This window comes from Pelecanus crispus, chromosome 10, assembly GCF_030463565.1.
Source record: "Pelecanus crispus isolate bPelCri1 chromosome 10, bPelCri1.pri, whole genome shotgun sequence".
NCBI lineage: Eukaryota > Metazoa > Chordata > Aves > Pelecaniformes > Pelecanidae > Pelecanus > Pelecanus crispus.
In genome coordinates this window covers 32072782-32085756 of record NC_134652.1, presented here as the reverse complement: position 1 = coordinate 32085756, position 12975 = coordinate 32072782, and the positions used below count along the sequence as shown (strand labels likewise).

The 12975-nt window shown below is 37.6% G+C and overlaps 1 protein-coding gene across 5 annotated transcripts in view; it reads right to left on the bottom strand.

Annotated features, from left to right (window-relative positions):
* The window catches only part of WAPL (WAPL cohesin release factor), a 72431-nt gene that overhangs the window by 38606 nt on the left and 20850 nt on the right, over nt 1-12975 (bottom strand). For all 5 annotated transcript variants that reach the window (XM_075717486.1, XM_075717484.1, XM_075717485.1 and 2 more), the window contains 2 exons: nt 10574-11623; nt 4156-4274 (listed from right to left, as the gene is read on the bottom strand). In XM_075717486.1, coding sequence (XP_075573601.1) covers nt 4156-4274; nt 10574-11623 — 1169 coding nt within the window. The remainder of the gene's footprint in view (nt 1-4155; nt 4275-10573; nt 11624-12975) is intronic.

The window sequence follows — 12975 nt, the reverse complement described above, 5'->3', positions numbered from 1 at the left end:
TAGTTTGAAGTAGTCCATGAATCACCAATGTAGACTGTCCATGCAGTAAGTACTTTCTTCCTCATGTTACTAATCATAAAAAGGATATGTTGTACTCTCTCAAGAAAATGCCAGTCTTTTATAGGTGCTAAATTGCATTCTGTTGATACTAGCATGGAAGCTTTATGAAATATACTCAGTCCAAAAAAATTCAACATCTAAGAAATTAATTCCAAGAGACAAATTTTTAAAATTCACCTATTCTAAGGCACAGGGAAAAAGAAAAAAAAAATCCTGTCCTGATATAGCACTCATCTAATACCTTGAAATTTCATGCTACTTTGAGAAAACACAACATGGAGACCGCTTTTGGGTATGTCTACTTGAAAGAGTCAGTGATTTTTTCTGTTATACCTCCTTTGTCCTACTTCATGCAACAGTTAAGTCTTCCCATATATCTTAGCAGCACTGAAGAGCACTAACAGAAGGATTATAGCCTTCCCCCTCTCCCTGGCCCCTCAAGCTGAAAAGCTCCCATACCTTTTAATTATGATTTGCAATTCTATTTACATTCTTACCTTGAAGTATTCAAAGGTAATCAGTATTCACCTTGTCTAGGTTGGCTTCCTATGGCCACAGGCAGAACTAGTATCAGCACAGAGTTGCAGGTCACTCTTTATCATACATGTCAAGTTTAAGAGCAGAGGGCCATCCCAGAAAATTTGCAGTTCAGAGGATTTGGTGGTCCTTAATGACATGCTGGACAACAGAAACGCTGAACTGACAGTATAGCTCTGGCACAACATACCAGGCATAGTCATCAACTTCTAGGACTGATCAATCAAAAGATTAAGTTTGGGGATAGTTCTCTTTATCTTACATTTCTAAAGGGGTTTTTTCCCAGGTGTCTATTTAGAGACACATATAGTTTGCATAAGACCATAGGGAACTGTTCCAGAGTATTCCTACAAAAACTGATTCTCCTCATTTGCTGACTCTAGCCCAAATCTGTGGTGAGAGCGGTAGGAACAAGAAATCTCAGGAAAGAATTTTTCTGGTTCCTATTTTCAAGCCTTTAGTCTGAGCAGATTTGGACCACAGCAACAAAAAAATTCTTGCATACCTTACTGGTTTTTGCCTGATCATTGAGAATTAGTTTCATCTGTAGAAGGGGAACTAAGCTCAAAGGGACCAGCAGGTGGGCATATCACAGCCCCACGGAGTTCCCAAACTTACAGGCTAGAGCACGAGTTACCTAACCAGTTGAATTAAAACTGTAAACAGCTGCAAACAAACTTTTGCAGATGTTACTCATGTCTGCTTCACACCCATAATTTGCAAGTCAAGTAATGCCAATATTTATGTACTGTAAGTACATAATTATGTTGCTACGGAACACAATATTCCCCCTGTAACTCAAGCTCATGATAACAAGTTTTAATTCACTTAAAAGCAGAATTCTGGTTGAGACTTTACCTACCATAACGTACACGCTACTGCAACTTTTATGCTCATTATTATGTGTGTGAATAGCCAGTGATTTCAGTGAGACTCCTTACGTTAAAAGCAGTTTTTAGGAACACGTTATTCACTAAGTCAATAATGTCTGTAATCTTTTATTACGCATATGCTCAGAGTTTCAAGAACTGGACTTTAATATTAGAGTACAATGGTCAGGTTTCAAAACCACAAACATGGGCTAGAGTCCTGCTGACTACGAACTGGAAAAAATACTTCAGCCTTCTGGAACTACTGAAGTTTAACAATACCACCTATTGCTTCCTGAGTAACGGAGCTGTTTACTTTTCAGCTCAGTGTGACGCAAAGTGCCGTACATACCCCTAACATCACCACCTAGCAGAAAATAATTAATACTATATCTGCTAGTTTCTACAAGAAAAAAAAAAATGGTGATGAGACATTGAAGAAGTTCCAGAGATTTTTTTTTTTTTTTTTTTTTTTTCAGATCATTTAGTTCTGGTCAGGTTAATACTTTTAGTTCATTTTTTTCATTCCCAGAATGAAAATTCCCTTAAGATGCAATTGAGATTAAGAGTCTATATCTATAGTTTAGGAAGATAATTATAGCGTCTCTAATTACCACCAGAACAAGCTTTACAAGCTTTTTTAGTAACTCCATGTAACAGCCATATGATTAGAGAGCATTAAAGTTTAAAACCTGAATTGCAATTACAGCAATTTCTACTTCTAGGTCCATTATATCACTACAGGGTCAAAAAGGCTTTTAATTCTCACCTTTCCCACTTGAATTAAGTTTATTCCCAACTGAGAGTTTTCTAGAGTTGAAACCATTTTCTCTCATATACTATGATATTGCTGTAAGGTTTTTTTCCACGTAATCTCATGGCATATATATTCAAAATCCATTAAAACGGTTTTCATATTAACATTTACATATTTGAAGTATAAAGATTAAACAAGAGACACATAAAATACTATTATAGAATAGGATTTGAAGCATATAGATCTTTAAGCGTTAAAAAAAAAATACTCCATATTTACCAGAACACTCGCAGCTGGTTTATGCTGCTAAAAAAATACAGCAAAAAAGGTACAGTTAAATTTACATTCCCTGTACTTCTGTTTCCCAGTCTATTGTTAACATGTTCACTGATAGGAAGACGATTTTTAAAAAGTGATCATTTAATCAGCAGAAGCTGAAGAACTCATCTTCAAGAAATACTATTTTGGTTCTGAAAAGACCCTCCTTGCTTATTGGTAGCCTGACTTCAAACTCTGGAGGCAAGAGTTAGCAGCTAAGAGCTCCCCATTCTGTCCAAAGGCACGAACCAACAAGGAGCGATACTTCTTTTCAAAAGGGCATTGCAACTGACAGTACTTATTGGTCACCTGTCCTCCCAAATGAAAATACTCCCTTGCATGTTTTGAGAAATAAACCCAATTTGTCCTCCTTCCTTCACTCACAAATCCACATTTTAAAATGGAAAATTATTATATGTCAACACAGCTGGGGAGACAATAAATCTTCTGGTTCCAGAAAACGAAAAAAAAAAAAACCAACCTTAAAAAATTACTTCAAGTGAAACTATCATATAACACAAGTAATTAGCTACCTTTTGGAGAAATTTTAGAGTGTGATTTAATTATTAGAATTCTTTAGGAAAAATAACAAGGAAAATTTTTTTTTTAAAAATTCTTAGAACTGTTAGATGGCTGAACACATATAAAAGAGTTTCTATTATAACATGCAACTGCTGGGTCTTGCAAAACTTATGGAACTCAAAGGGAAAGCAGAAATACAAGTGCATTTCCCTCTCCAGTTCCCTTTTTCTCTTATTACACCAGTTCTGGATTGCAACGATGGTGAGCCAGCTAACTCTCTTCACCAGACAACGGGAACATGTTATGCAAAAAGCATATGAAAAGGCCTTAAAGCATTAGAAATGGGTATCCTAGACAACCAAGTCATTTAATGGAGATTACATAGCTCCCACTATTGCAAACTTTCGCATAATAGCTAAATGCAATTTTTGCTGTATGCACATTTTTAAAATCCCCAAAATACTGACTAACCTATAATAACAGGTAAGATAAACGACACCTAGCATCAACAAAATGAATAAGCCCCATTCACTGTATGAAAGGGCAAATTCATACTGAATACTCCATAGTATGGGTATATAGGGGTGGGATCAGGGGTTACTTTTCTTTTTTTAACTAAAAGAAAAATCTCACTTTTTCACATGCTGTAAAGGCACTTGTCCTTACAAAGACTATACCAATGCCAAAGTTGAAGCTTTTAGAAAGGTTCAATCCTGTAATATGATAGACATTTCTTGGAAGAGCAAAGAAAGAAAAAAAACCCAAAACAACCACACACAGCATTTAATGGCACTTTTCTTTAATAATCATCTAGAAGGGAATGCAACTAGGTTGCGCATTACCACTGTACAACCCCAGACTTGCATCTGACAAGTGAAATTCCCAGTAATCGATACAAAAGTTTTGCACTTGAAGGTTTTACTTTTCCAGATATAATCTTAAAAGTCAACAAATTATCTCAAGTGCAGATATAAACTGGGACAAAAGCCCTGTTACATATATAGGAAGAAACATCAATCCTGAAGAGTTAATTAAAGTAAGAACTTTATTCTTGGTTACTTGGAACTTCCTGGTCTCAGTATCATTACTCACCCGCTTTGGCCCACTAAAAATCTTCCTGGTGTTTTCCTTAGATTTATCACCTTGTTTATTTGTGGATTTCTTATTGCCTTCAGGCACACCAGATGCATCCTCCGAAAACTCCAGAAGATCTGTAAAAGGTAAATATAGACATAAACCAACCATATTGAAAGCTGCTGAACTGCTAGAGCATTTCTTGCATCTGACGTTTCCACATGCATAGCTTCTGAAATTATCTAACAACCAACCTTCATCAGAAAAATCAGCTTTAAAGCCCAACACAGTTCTGGAGGGAGCTCACGTTTACTGACTGGGCTGTCATAATACATGGAAGATACATTACAAGGTACATGGTCACAATTATTATAGCACCTCTTGCCCATTATGTAAGCTTCAAGTTATTATTTCCCATTTTGTACTCCTGTGAATCGCAGGTTACCTTTTATATGTGCTTGCTTACACGTATTGCTACAACTCTGAGCAGCAGATGAATTAAACAGTAGATGGGGTTCTTCAAAAGCGTGACATTAAGAGATTTAGAAGAAGAATACCTCCCGCTACGATTACAGGACCGAAGAATCGATCCTACTTCACTTCTCAGGAAGGCAGCCTGTTTATATTTGCTTATTCTGCTAGAAACAGTATTAAAAAATATGGTCATCAGCTCAGAAAGGAGTCAGCTAGAAGGAACTGCTGAAATGGCCTTTCAATGTATTCAGTACTTTTGCCTTACCAGTAGTTCTGGTACTCAGTTTTGGACTGTAAATCTACAATTCACTGATCTAATTCAATTCTTGTCCTGGGTTTTTTTTTCTTTAAACTTGTGTTGTATTTGAAGCATTATCCCTGGGAGACCAGCTTATGTTCTCTTACTTGGCCCAAACCAGAAGTTACCATAACTTTCAAGACGGAAATAAAGACAGGCACAGAGAAGCACTGTTTCATCTGATAAACAGCTTAGAAAACCAATCCATTCCAGAGAAGCTGCTGCTATTTGAAAACTGCACTGCAAAAATACAAGCAGGTTGCATCGGTTACTCTAATCCCAAGTGCACTCACACCCAGTAAACAGGGCTGGCCAAGCGCCTAGGTAAGGAGGCAATCAACAGCAAATCAGGCAAGCAAATTTCTAATGGCACTCGCGAGGACACAAAATTTATGTAGTCTGGGGGATATAAGTATTCTTAAAATAAGACTCAGAAGTTTCTTAAATGGCAGTAAATTTCAACAGGCCTGGCAGCACCAGGGCAGGCAAGATGCCCACGGCAAGGCACCTGCAGGAGCCAGCCTCTCGTGTCCCAGCCCACTGGTTCTCAGTCTAGCTGTGTGCTGTCAGCACAAGAGCTTAAGGACACAACACGAACAATCCCTCTGAAAATAACTGACTTGAAAAGATGTTTTGATAAAAAAATCGTTCTAACAGGTGAAAAATATTACAGACCAATTCTCATTAACTTAAATAAAGCAAAACTATTTCCAAATCTACATAAAAGTCAACTTAACCAATTAAAGGAGTCAAATCAAAGTACTTTGATACACATCCTTACAAATCCTGAAATACTTTTGAAGAGGCCAGGCCCTGAATGCAAGTCCCAAAGAAAGTCAAACCAACAGGACTGGACCCTCCTACTGTAGATTAAAAGCTAAAAAGCAACTCATTTGACGACAGCAATTACAAACATGCAAGTCACTCTCGAAATGCAAGATGTGTTCTCACCCACCACATCAGCACAATATTCAGTGCCTTGCTCTAAGACTTGGAGCTGGTATTGTGGTTAATAATGATTAATAGAGCTCTATATCAACTAAGCCACAATTTTAAAATCATCTAAGTTTCTTTCTTTGAATTCTACTATGTGATCCTGAACTATGCCTTTTAAATTAGGTAATTTTAAATTCAAAGAAACTTCTCGATAAAAACAGTTCAACTCCTACTTACAATAGGATAATTTTGCATTTTTTGATGTTGCTAGCATATCAAGCACTTTTATGATTAGGTTTTGTAAGATTATCTGGAATGCTTTTATTTGAACAACTGTGAGGCCTTCTAGGTATCCTAAAAACACTCTGCATACATATCTTACCAGATTTTCAAATCTAAACTAAACAGGGTGTGTGGGAGAAGTCTTTTGTGAACATTAACTGAGCCACACAAAGACACAAGTACGTCTGGTAAGCAGTGACACTAATGAAGCTTGTTTTCCACTGTCTCTCTCGTACGGATGTTTTTTCCCCTCCTCAAAGAAAAGATGAGCATATTGACCTTTTCCTTAATATGGGAGCATGTAAGGTCTTTTCTCCTCTACCCAACCATTTTCAAGGCATTTATAATCTTTGAGATAATTTGCCTGTCTCAGCTAGAATTGGAAAGATGTTCAAAGACCAACTACAAGGCAACACCACAGTAAGTTTCCTGGGGAAAAACAACCCAGTTTGTTTTAGTGCCTGGGGGTAATTCTGCAGAAGATTTTTAAAGTCCAAACAGGACTCTGCCTTTGAGGACTTTGATGTACTCTTAACTGGCTAAAAATATTTACCCAATTAAGGTGATTCATTTTTTGAGGAGATGCAAAGGGAGAAAAAAAAAAAAAAAAACCAAACAACAGGGCAAGTTTGCTCACCAGAAATTAACTGAGTGCTAGATGCTGATATACAAAAGCTATTTTATTATCCAGAAAGATTACGTTCATCATTACTACACTGCTTATGAGATACACAGTGAAGGAGGCGAACCAAATAAAAATAAGCATGTTAGAGAGGATATATCTTCGTATCTTCCTTTAGCGGAAGGTTTCAGGGCAACTGCTCTATCCTGTTTACGTCAATCTACAGAGAGATATGGAAATGTTTAATTTTAGTCAGCATTTTTTTTTATGCCTGTCACTTTCTGTAATGATTTTACTGTCATTGGCCAAAATGAAATGTAGTAAAACAAGCATTAACATAGTCCTAAGTGTCCCAGTTGAACAGGTGGGAAATAAAGCATTCTGAGACGACAAGTTCAGAAGTTAAATATATTAGAAATCTTAGTGACCACCCAAACCACTGACAGCCATGGCAGGATCTTTAGAAAAAGACAGAAACAAACTGATAGCACAGTTATTTCCAGAAGCCTAACACTGTCCCAAAGATAAAGGCTTGCTCTTCAGAACTGAAGCTTATTTTTGGTTAAGCCTTCCTCTTCTTTGTCATTAGTTCAGATTTCTCTGGGATACAACTCCCCATTGATTAATATAGCCAAGTAATTAAGTCATTTTCCTCCAGTATTAAAAGCTTCTCTTTACTAAAGTCATCCTGTAAGCTGGCTAGGGAAATGATACAGGTACTGTTTTGGATCTAGTAAAGTCTCATCAGTCCTTTTAGCCCCTGGCATTCTGGCAGACTACAACTGGGAGTCTCATGAGTGAAAGGGGCTTTGCTTCACTGGGCTGTTACGCCGCCTAATATGAGAGAATTTCAGATTGCAACGGCAAGAAAAAAAAATAGCAACTTCAACTAGGACTCAAAGCTTCACCAAAAATCTCAGGCTTATAAAGTTATGAGGTACCTTAATTAAAAAGAGAAGTCTGTGAACAGCATCTAGGAATTTAAAAGCCGGAGCATCTCATGGTTTGGGGTTGTTTTGGGTTTTATTTGTTTGGCTTTTGTTTGGGGTTTTTTGATGTTTTTGAACCGTTTCAGCAGGCAAGGCTATCATACCAGTGAACAACAGAAGAGACACTTCAGTGAAAGACAGTCTAACTAAAACTGAATTTATCTGCTTTGCATCTTTTCCTGCACCAACAATATTGTCCATCGAGTCTTTAGTGCTTCCTTAAATTTCATTGGCAGAAACATTTAAATATGTATTACTAAATCCCTCAACTGTGAGCTACTAGACTGGAAGGAATAATCCGTTTCCAGTTCAGTTAGAAAATCTTTGCATGATGCTAAGATTCTAAAATATGTTTCATAAAAATAGGCCTAGATTATGGTAAGTAACCAAATCAGTACTACGGCAAAAAAGACTGTAACAGAAAGCATCAAATCTCTTGAAAAACTGACTACACCAAGTAACATTCTTTACACACAGAACATCAATATCAGTCTTAGGAATTTCCGGGGCTGGAATTCAGAGAGGCAATCTGGCATTTCACCTGTCAACCTGGAATGGGAACACTGGATTTTATCTGTGGATTTATTCATTAGTACAGAAAAGAACAGCACACAGAACTCGGGTAGCATTAGCACCTCTCAGTACTGTTTGTAACTTCAGGAAAAAGTTTTATTGTCCGACATGTTCTGAAAGCTTTTTCTGAGGCTTGGATTTAAACCTGACATTTTTGATGGATGCAGAAGTCACTTTTTTCCGTATGTAAAGACGATACCTCACAGCAATGTCACATATTTTACCGCAACTTCAGGCTTAGATCCAGAAGTCCTTGATAAATTCTCAGACTCAGCATCACTATATTTAAGGACCTTAATATGGCTGTTCTGAGTGATCATGATGCTCAAAATTTTCCAAGGTCTGAAAGAAGACAGCATGAAATATATCAAAGAGTCCTACAAATTTTAGGGCAACACCAGACTCTCTGTTTTTACAACCTGCACTACAGGATTGAACTAGGGAATGTGCTGCAACTTAGGGAAAAAACTTCACATCACCCTTTCAACTTTCAGAAGAAAAAATGCAAGTTAAATCTCAGCTGGCTACAGTAGCACAGAACACATATCAAATGAGCAAAGGAGACGCAAAATAAAGAGGAAGCATCTCTCAACAGAGGCACTGACAGGTAGCTCTTACCTGAGAAGTGGAGATTCTATTAAGAAACTAACAAAACACAAGTTTACATCTACCTGTGCCATGGGAATCCCATAGGAAAATACTTTAGAGAAATAATCTGTGATACCTTGGAGTACAATGGCCTCCTTGGTGAATGCAGTGCTGAATGCAAACTGTAGATACTTTGAGATTCCAGAGGACAGCAGCTGAAAGGATTATCTGATGGGTCAGCATCTCAGCTGCATTAACTGTATAAGCGATTCTTTTTTTTTTTTTTTTTTTTTTAAATAAATGGCTGAACAAAGACTTATCAGAGAAAGGGACTCAGATGGAGTATTTAATCAGTGGCCCTGTAAGTTAAACCCATTTTCCACAGAGGCTGGAATGCAAGTGTCTCATCATAATTAAGTTTTACGGAAATAAATCAAGGGTTTTTTTTTGTTTGAAAACACAATCTTCTCATTTAACATCAGTATCAATTTGGCCCTTTTGGAATTTACAAAAAAACCTTGCAGTTACATTTACCTTTGATTAAAAGGCTTACAGACAATTCTGGTTTTAAAGACTGCTATAGTTAGAACAGAAAAATGAACAGCTTTTTGTATGAAATTTTCTTTCTGGGTTATATTAGCAGAAGCTATTTGCAGGAAATAACAGCTCCTCCAACATTTGTGAGGTTAGACTTAAGTCCTCCCCTCTCCCCATCACAATGAAACACATCTTGCCAAAGTCTTAAAAATGTAACAACTTCAGTGAATGGATAAAAACTTCTCATGCTTCATGCTCCAAAATGGAGGACCAAAAGGTTCCCTAGAACAGCGGCAGTGTTCTGAAATACTTTTTCCAACATGCATGATACTTTGGCATTAGACTTTTTCAAAAAAGAAAAAGCTAAAAGAAACCTTTCACCCAAGTTACTCCTTTTCTTCTTCACCAACACACCTCAACCTTGATCAAAGTCATTACGCAGGACCCAACCAGCCACAGAGCAAGTATAATTCTTCAAAGGCACTCAAACACCAGAACCTGCTCAGCAAATTCTGCGTGAACAGTTTTACTCGTGTGCGCGTGTGTGCACACACACACACGTACCGCCTATGCAGAAGATGGAGATATCTGAAAACTGGAAGCAAAAGCAGAAATACATCAATATGCAGAGGCACGCCCAAAGCCAGTCTTTTGGCTGGCACTCCATGGGTCCCCACAACCTCTCCCTCGAGCCGTACATCCTCAGATAAGACAGATCTTGAGAAAGGTCCAAATTGTTTACAAATGTGTTCAAAAGCACAAAAAGGAAACATCTTTAAGAGCTACTTAAATTTCTGCACTCGGCTCTGTAACTCTGGGTTGATGTAGAGCTTCTGTGGGAAGATATCTGCCTTCCAGGCATAGGTACTGTACGCCCAACACACCAAAAAGGTAAGAATTTTCTGTTCAAAAAGAAAAAACTCTGCCTCTGGCAAAAGATCAAGGGGTATAAAGCATACTTCAAGACAGCTATGAAACACCAGACAGGACCACAGCAGAAATAAGCAAATTTAACTTTTAGATTTCCAAATCGGTAGTACTGTTCAACAAACTCCTAGGTATATTGCAAAAAGAACAAAATACAAAGGTCAACTAAATTTAAATGTTAAATATATATTCCAGAAGAGTTCTGCTTACCTGCGTTAGTACTGAGCTGGCTATCCTGGGAACAGTTTTCATTGCCGTCAGAGGTTGACTGTAGCGAAGAAGATGGTGCAGTTCTACTTCGTTTTTTGTTAGCTTTCCTTTCTGCTACCTGCCATTCTTCATCTTCATCCTCGCTTTCACTCAAGTCATCAAACCCAAAGTACTTGATTTTGTAATTGGAACTCCCAGAACTTCTAGAGGCGCCTTCATCTCCCCCTCCCTCATCTTGATCATCAAACCCAAAAAACTCTAATTTTACATCCTTTTTGGATTTAGTATTGCTTGGTCGAAACCTGGTTGTAGTTTTTGTAGTAGCAATGTCTGCTTTTTTTCTTAAGCGTCCAGCTTCTCCCAAGTCAGTAGGGGCTGCTGTGGTAAATTCATCGATTCGTTCCATGGTATCCTGTATAGTAACATTACAAACTGACAAGCAAGATGGATGTAGAACAGTGTAGTCTCTAGTCCGTCCAACCGTCCCTCTAAAACTGGTCCCACTACTTAAAGAAACTTTTCTTGCCGGGTTCAGACCATCGCTATTTGACTCACTGTTTGCTTTGGATAAAGACTGACTAGCGCCATCCATTAGCTTGTCAAAATTTGTTGCCCCCTGCGGTTTTGCTTTGTTGGATCGACAGTATGTCCTACAGTTGCTTGGCCTAGGAACAGTTTGCACAAGTTCTTCACTAATGGCTTCCTTTGGATTTTCAGTATCTTCTTTATCACACTCCTCATCCTTGCTCTTCATCTCTGAGAGATGTTCATTGTCAAAATCTAATATATACTCTCCAGTTCTGGTGTCTTCAGTTTCATCTTCCCATTCATACAAGTGAGTTGTTAATGGCCCCTTCGTCTGAGATGTTTCTGATGGAGAGTCTGCTGTTTTTCCGATGTGGGAGTCCCAAGAATCAGGCAAGTCCTTGACTTCAATGTTGTATCCAGAAGCATCTGTAGTTTCAGCATTGGCTTTGTTACCGTCTTCAGCATTCTCGTAGATGAAATGACTGTTCTTCTCATTATCTTCATTCAAATTCTGTATTTTATCTACAAGAAAAGATGAATTTATTACTGAAAAGCATTATTAAAAAAAATAATCACCCTTGCAGGCAACTTCGAAAAGTCACAATATAACATCAAATATCCAGTGTTCAATTACAAAAAACATTAAAGAGGTCCTTATCCACCTGGTTTATACTTTTTAAGCCTTCCAGTTTAAAGTTTTTGCTATAATAAAATCTTCTCACCATTTCTAGCAAAAATATGCACTAACTTGAAATAAGTAAAAAAATCGTAAACCCTGAATATAACCACTTATTTATCTATACAACCGACACAAAAAAGGAGAGAAAGTCTGCAGCAAAATTTTCAGTGGAGTCAATCGCCATTCAATGTTTCACACACAAATGACTTACAGTGAATAGAGTGATTACAAAGCATTTTCCAGTTATATAAGAAAAAAAAATTCCTTCCTGTACATCGGTTATAAGACTGCTGTATTTTATTCTTATGTTAACATACCACCCCAAATCCTTGTTTACATCAAGCTATTGCAACTACACTAGTGTTTCAAATGAAAGTTTTGCAATACAGATTTTAGCGTCTGATTTGCTTCAGATGCCCTACTTTAGGTACTTTTTGCTTTTGCACAGAACTCAAAAAGAACAGGTAATACAACTGGAAACACAAAACATGTATGAATCAATGAATTGGCTAAGTTTGCATATATTCGTTTTTAATACTACAAGATGCATTACAGTGGCCTACTGTTGTCAGAAGGGGATGCAGAGGCAGATTACAGCTGCTCCTTCAGATATCCCTGGTCTAAGAACTAGGTAGTAGCGAGGCATCATCACAGCAGAAATGAAAATCAGCATGGGCCACAGAACCCACTGATGAACTTAAGGATAATTTTCAGCAAATTTACTATAATTCACTGCCTAATGCAGTAACTGTACAGATACTAAAACCAGTGAAAGTAATCCACTGACATACCTGTACTAAAAATGCCACAGTCCCTGTTACAAACTGTATCAGAAGTTTTGATCAGTGCACCCTGAAGAGAATGGCACACAACTTCAGCAGCTGTTTTTATTTTGCTGCTTCAAATTAAAATATTTGGACTTCCAGAATAAATACAGAAAGTGCAATTCTCATCACGATTTTAAATTAAATCGCTTCTGAAATGCAGGTTTTCACGATGAACTTCTACAGATCCGAAGAAGAGCTGCTGCTACAAGTTAGTCTTGCACTTCTCTGACCTATAGCCACACTTGCATCTTATGCTGTCAAAGAGAACAAATTCCACTGTAAGAAGTCAGGCTTTGTAAGATTTGTTTCCAGCCGACCAGCATCCACACAACAGTAATGCCAGGAAAGACAGTACTGTCTTCCACCTG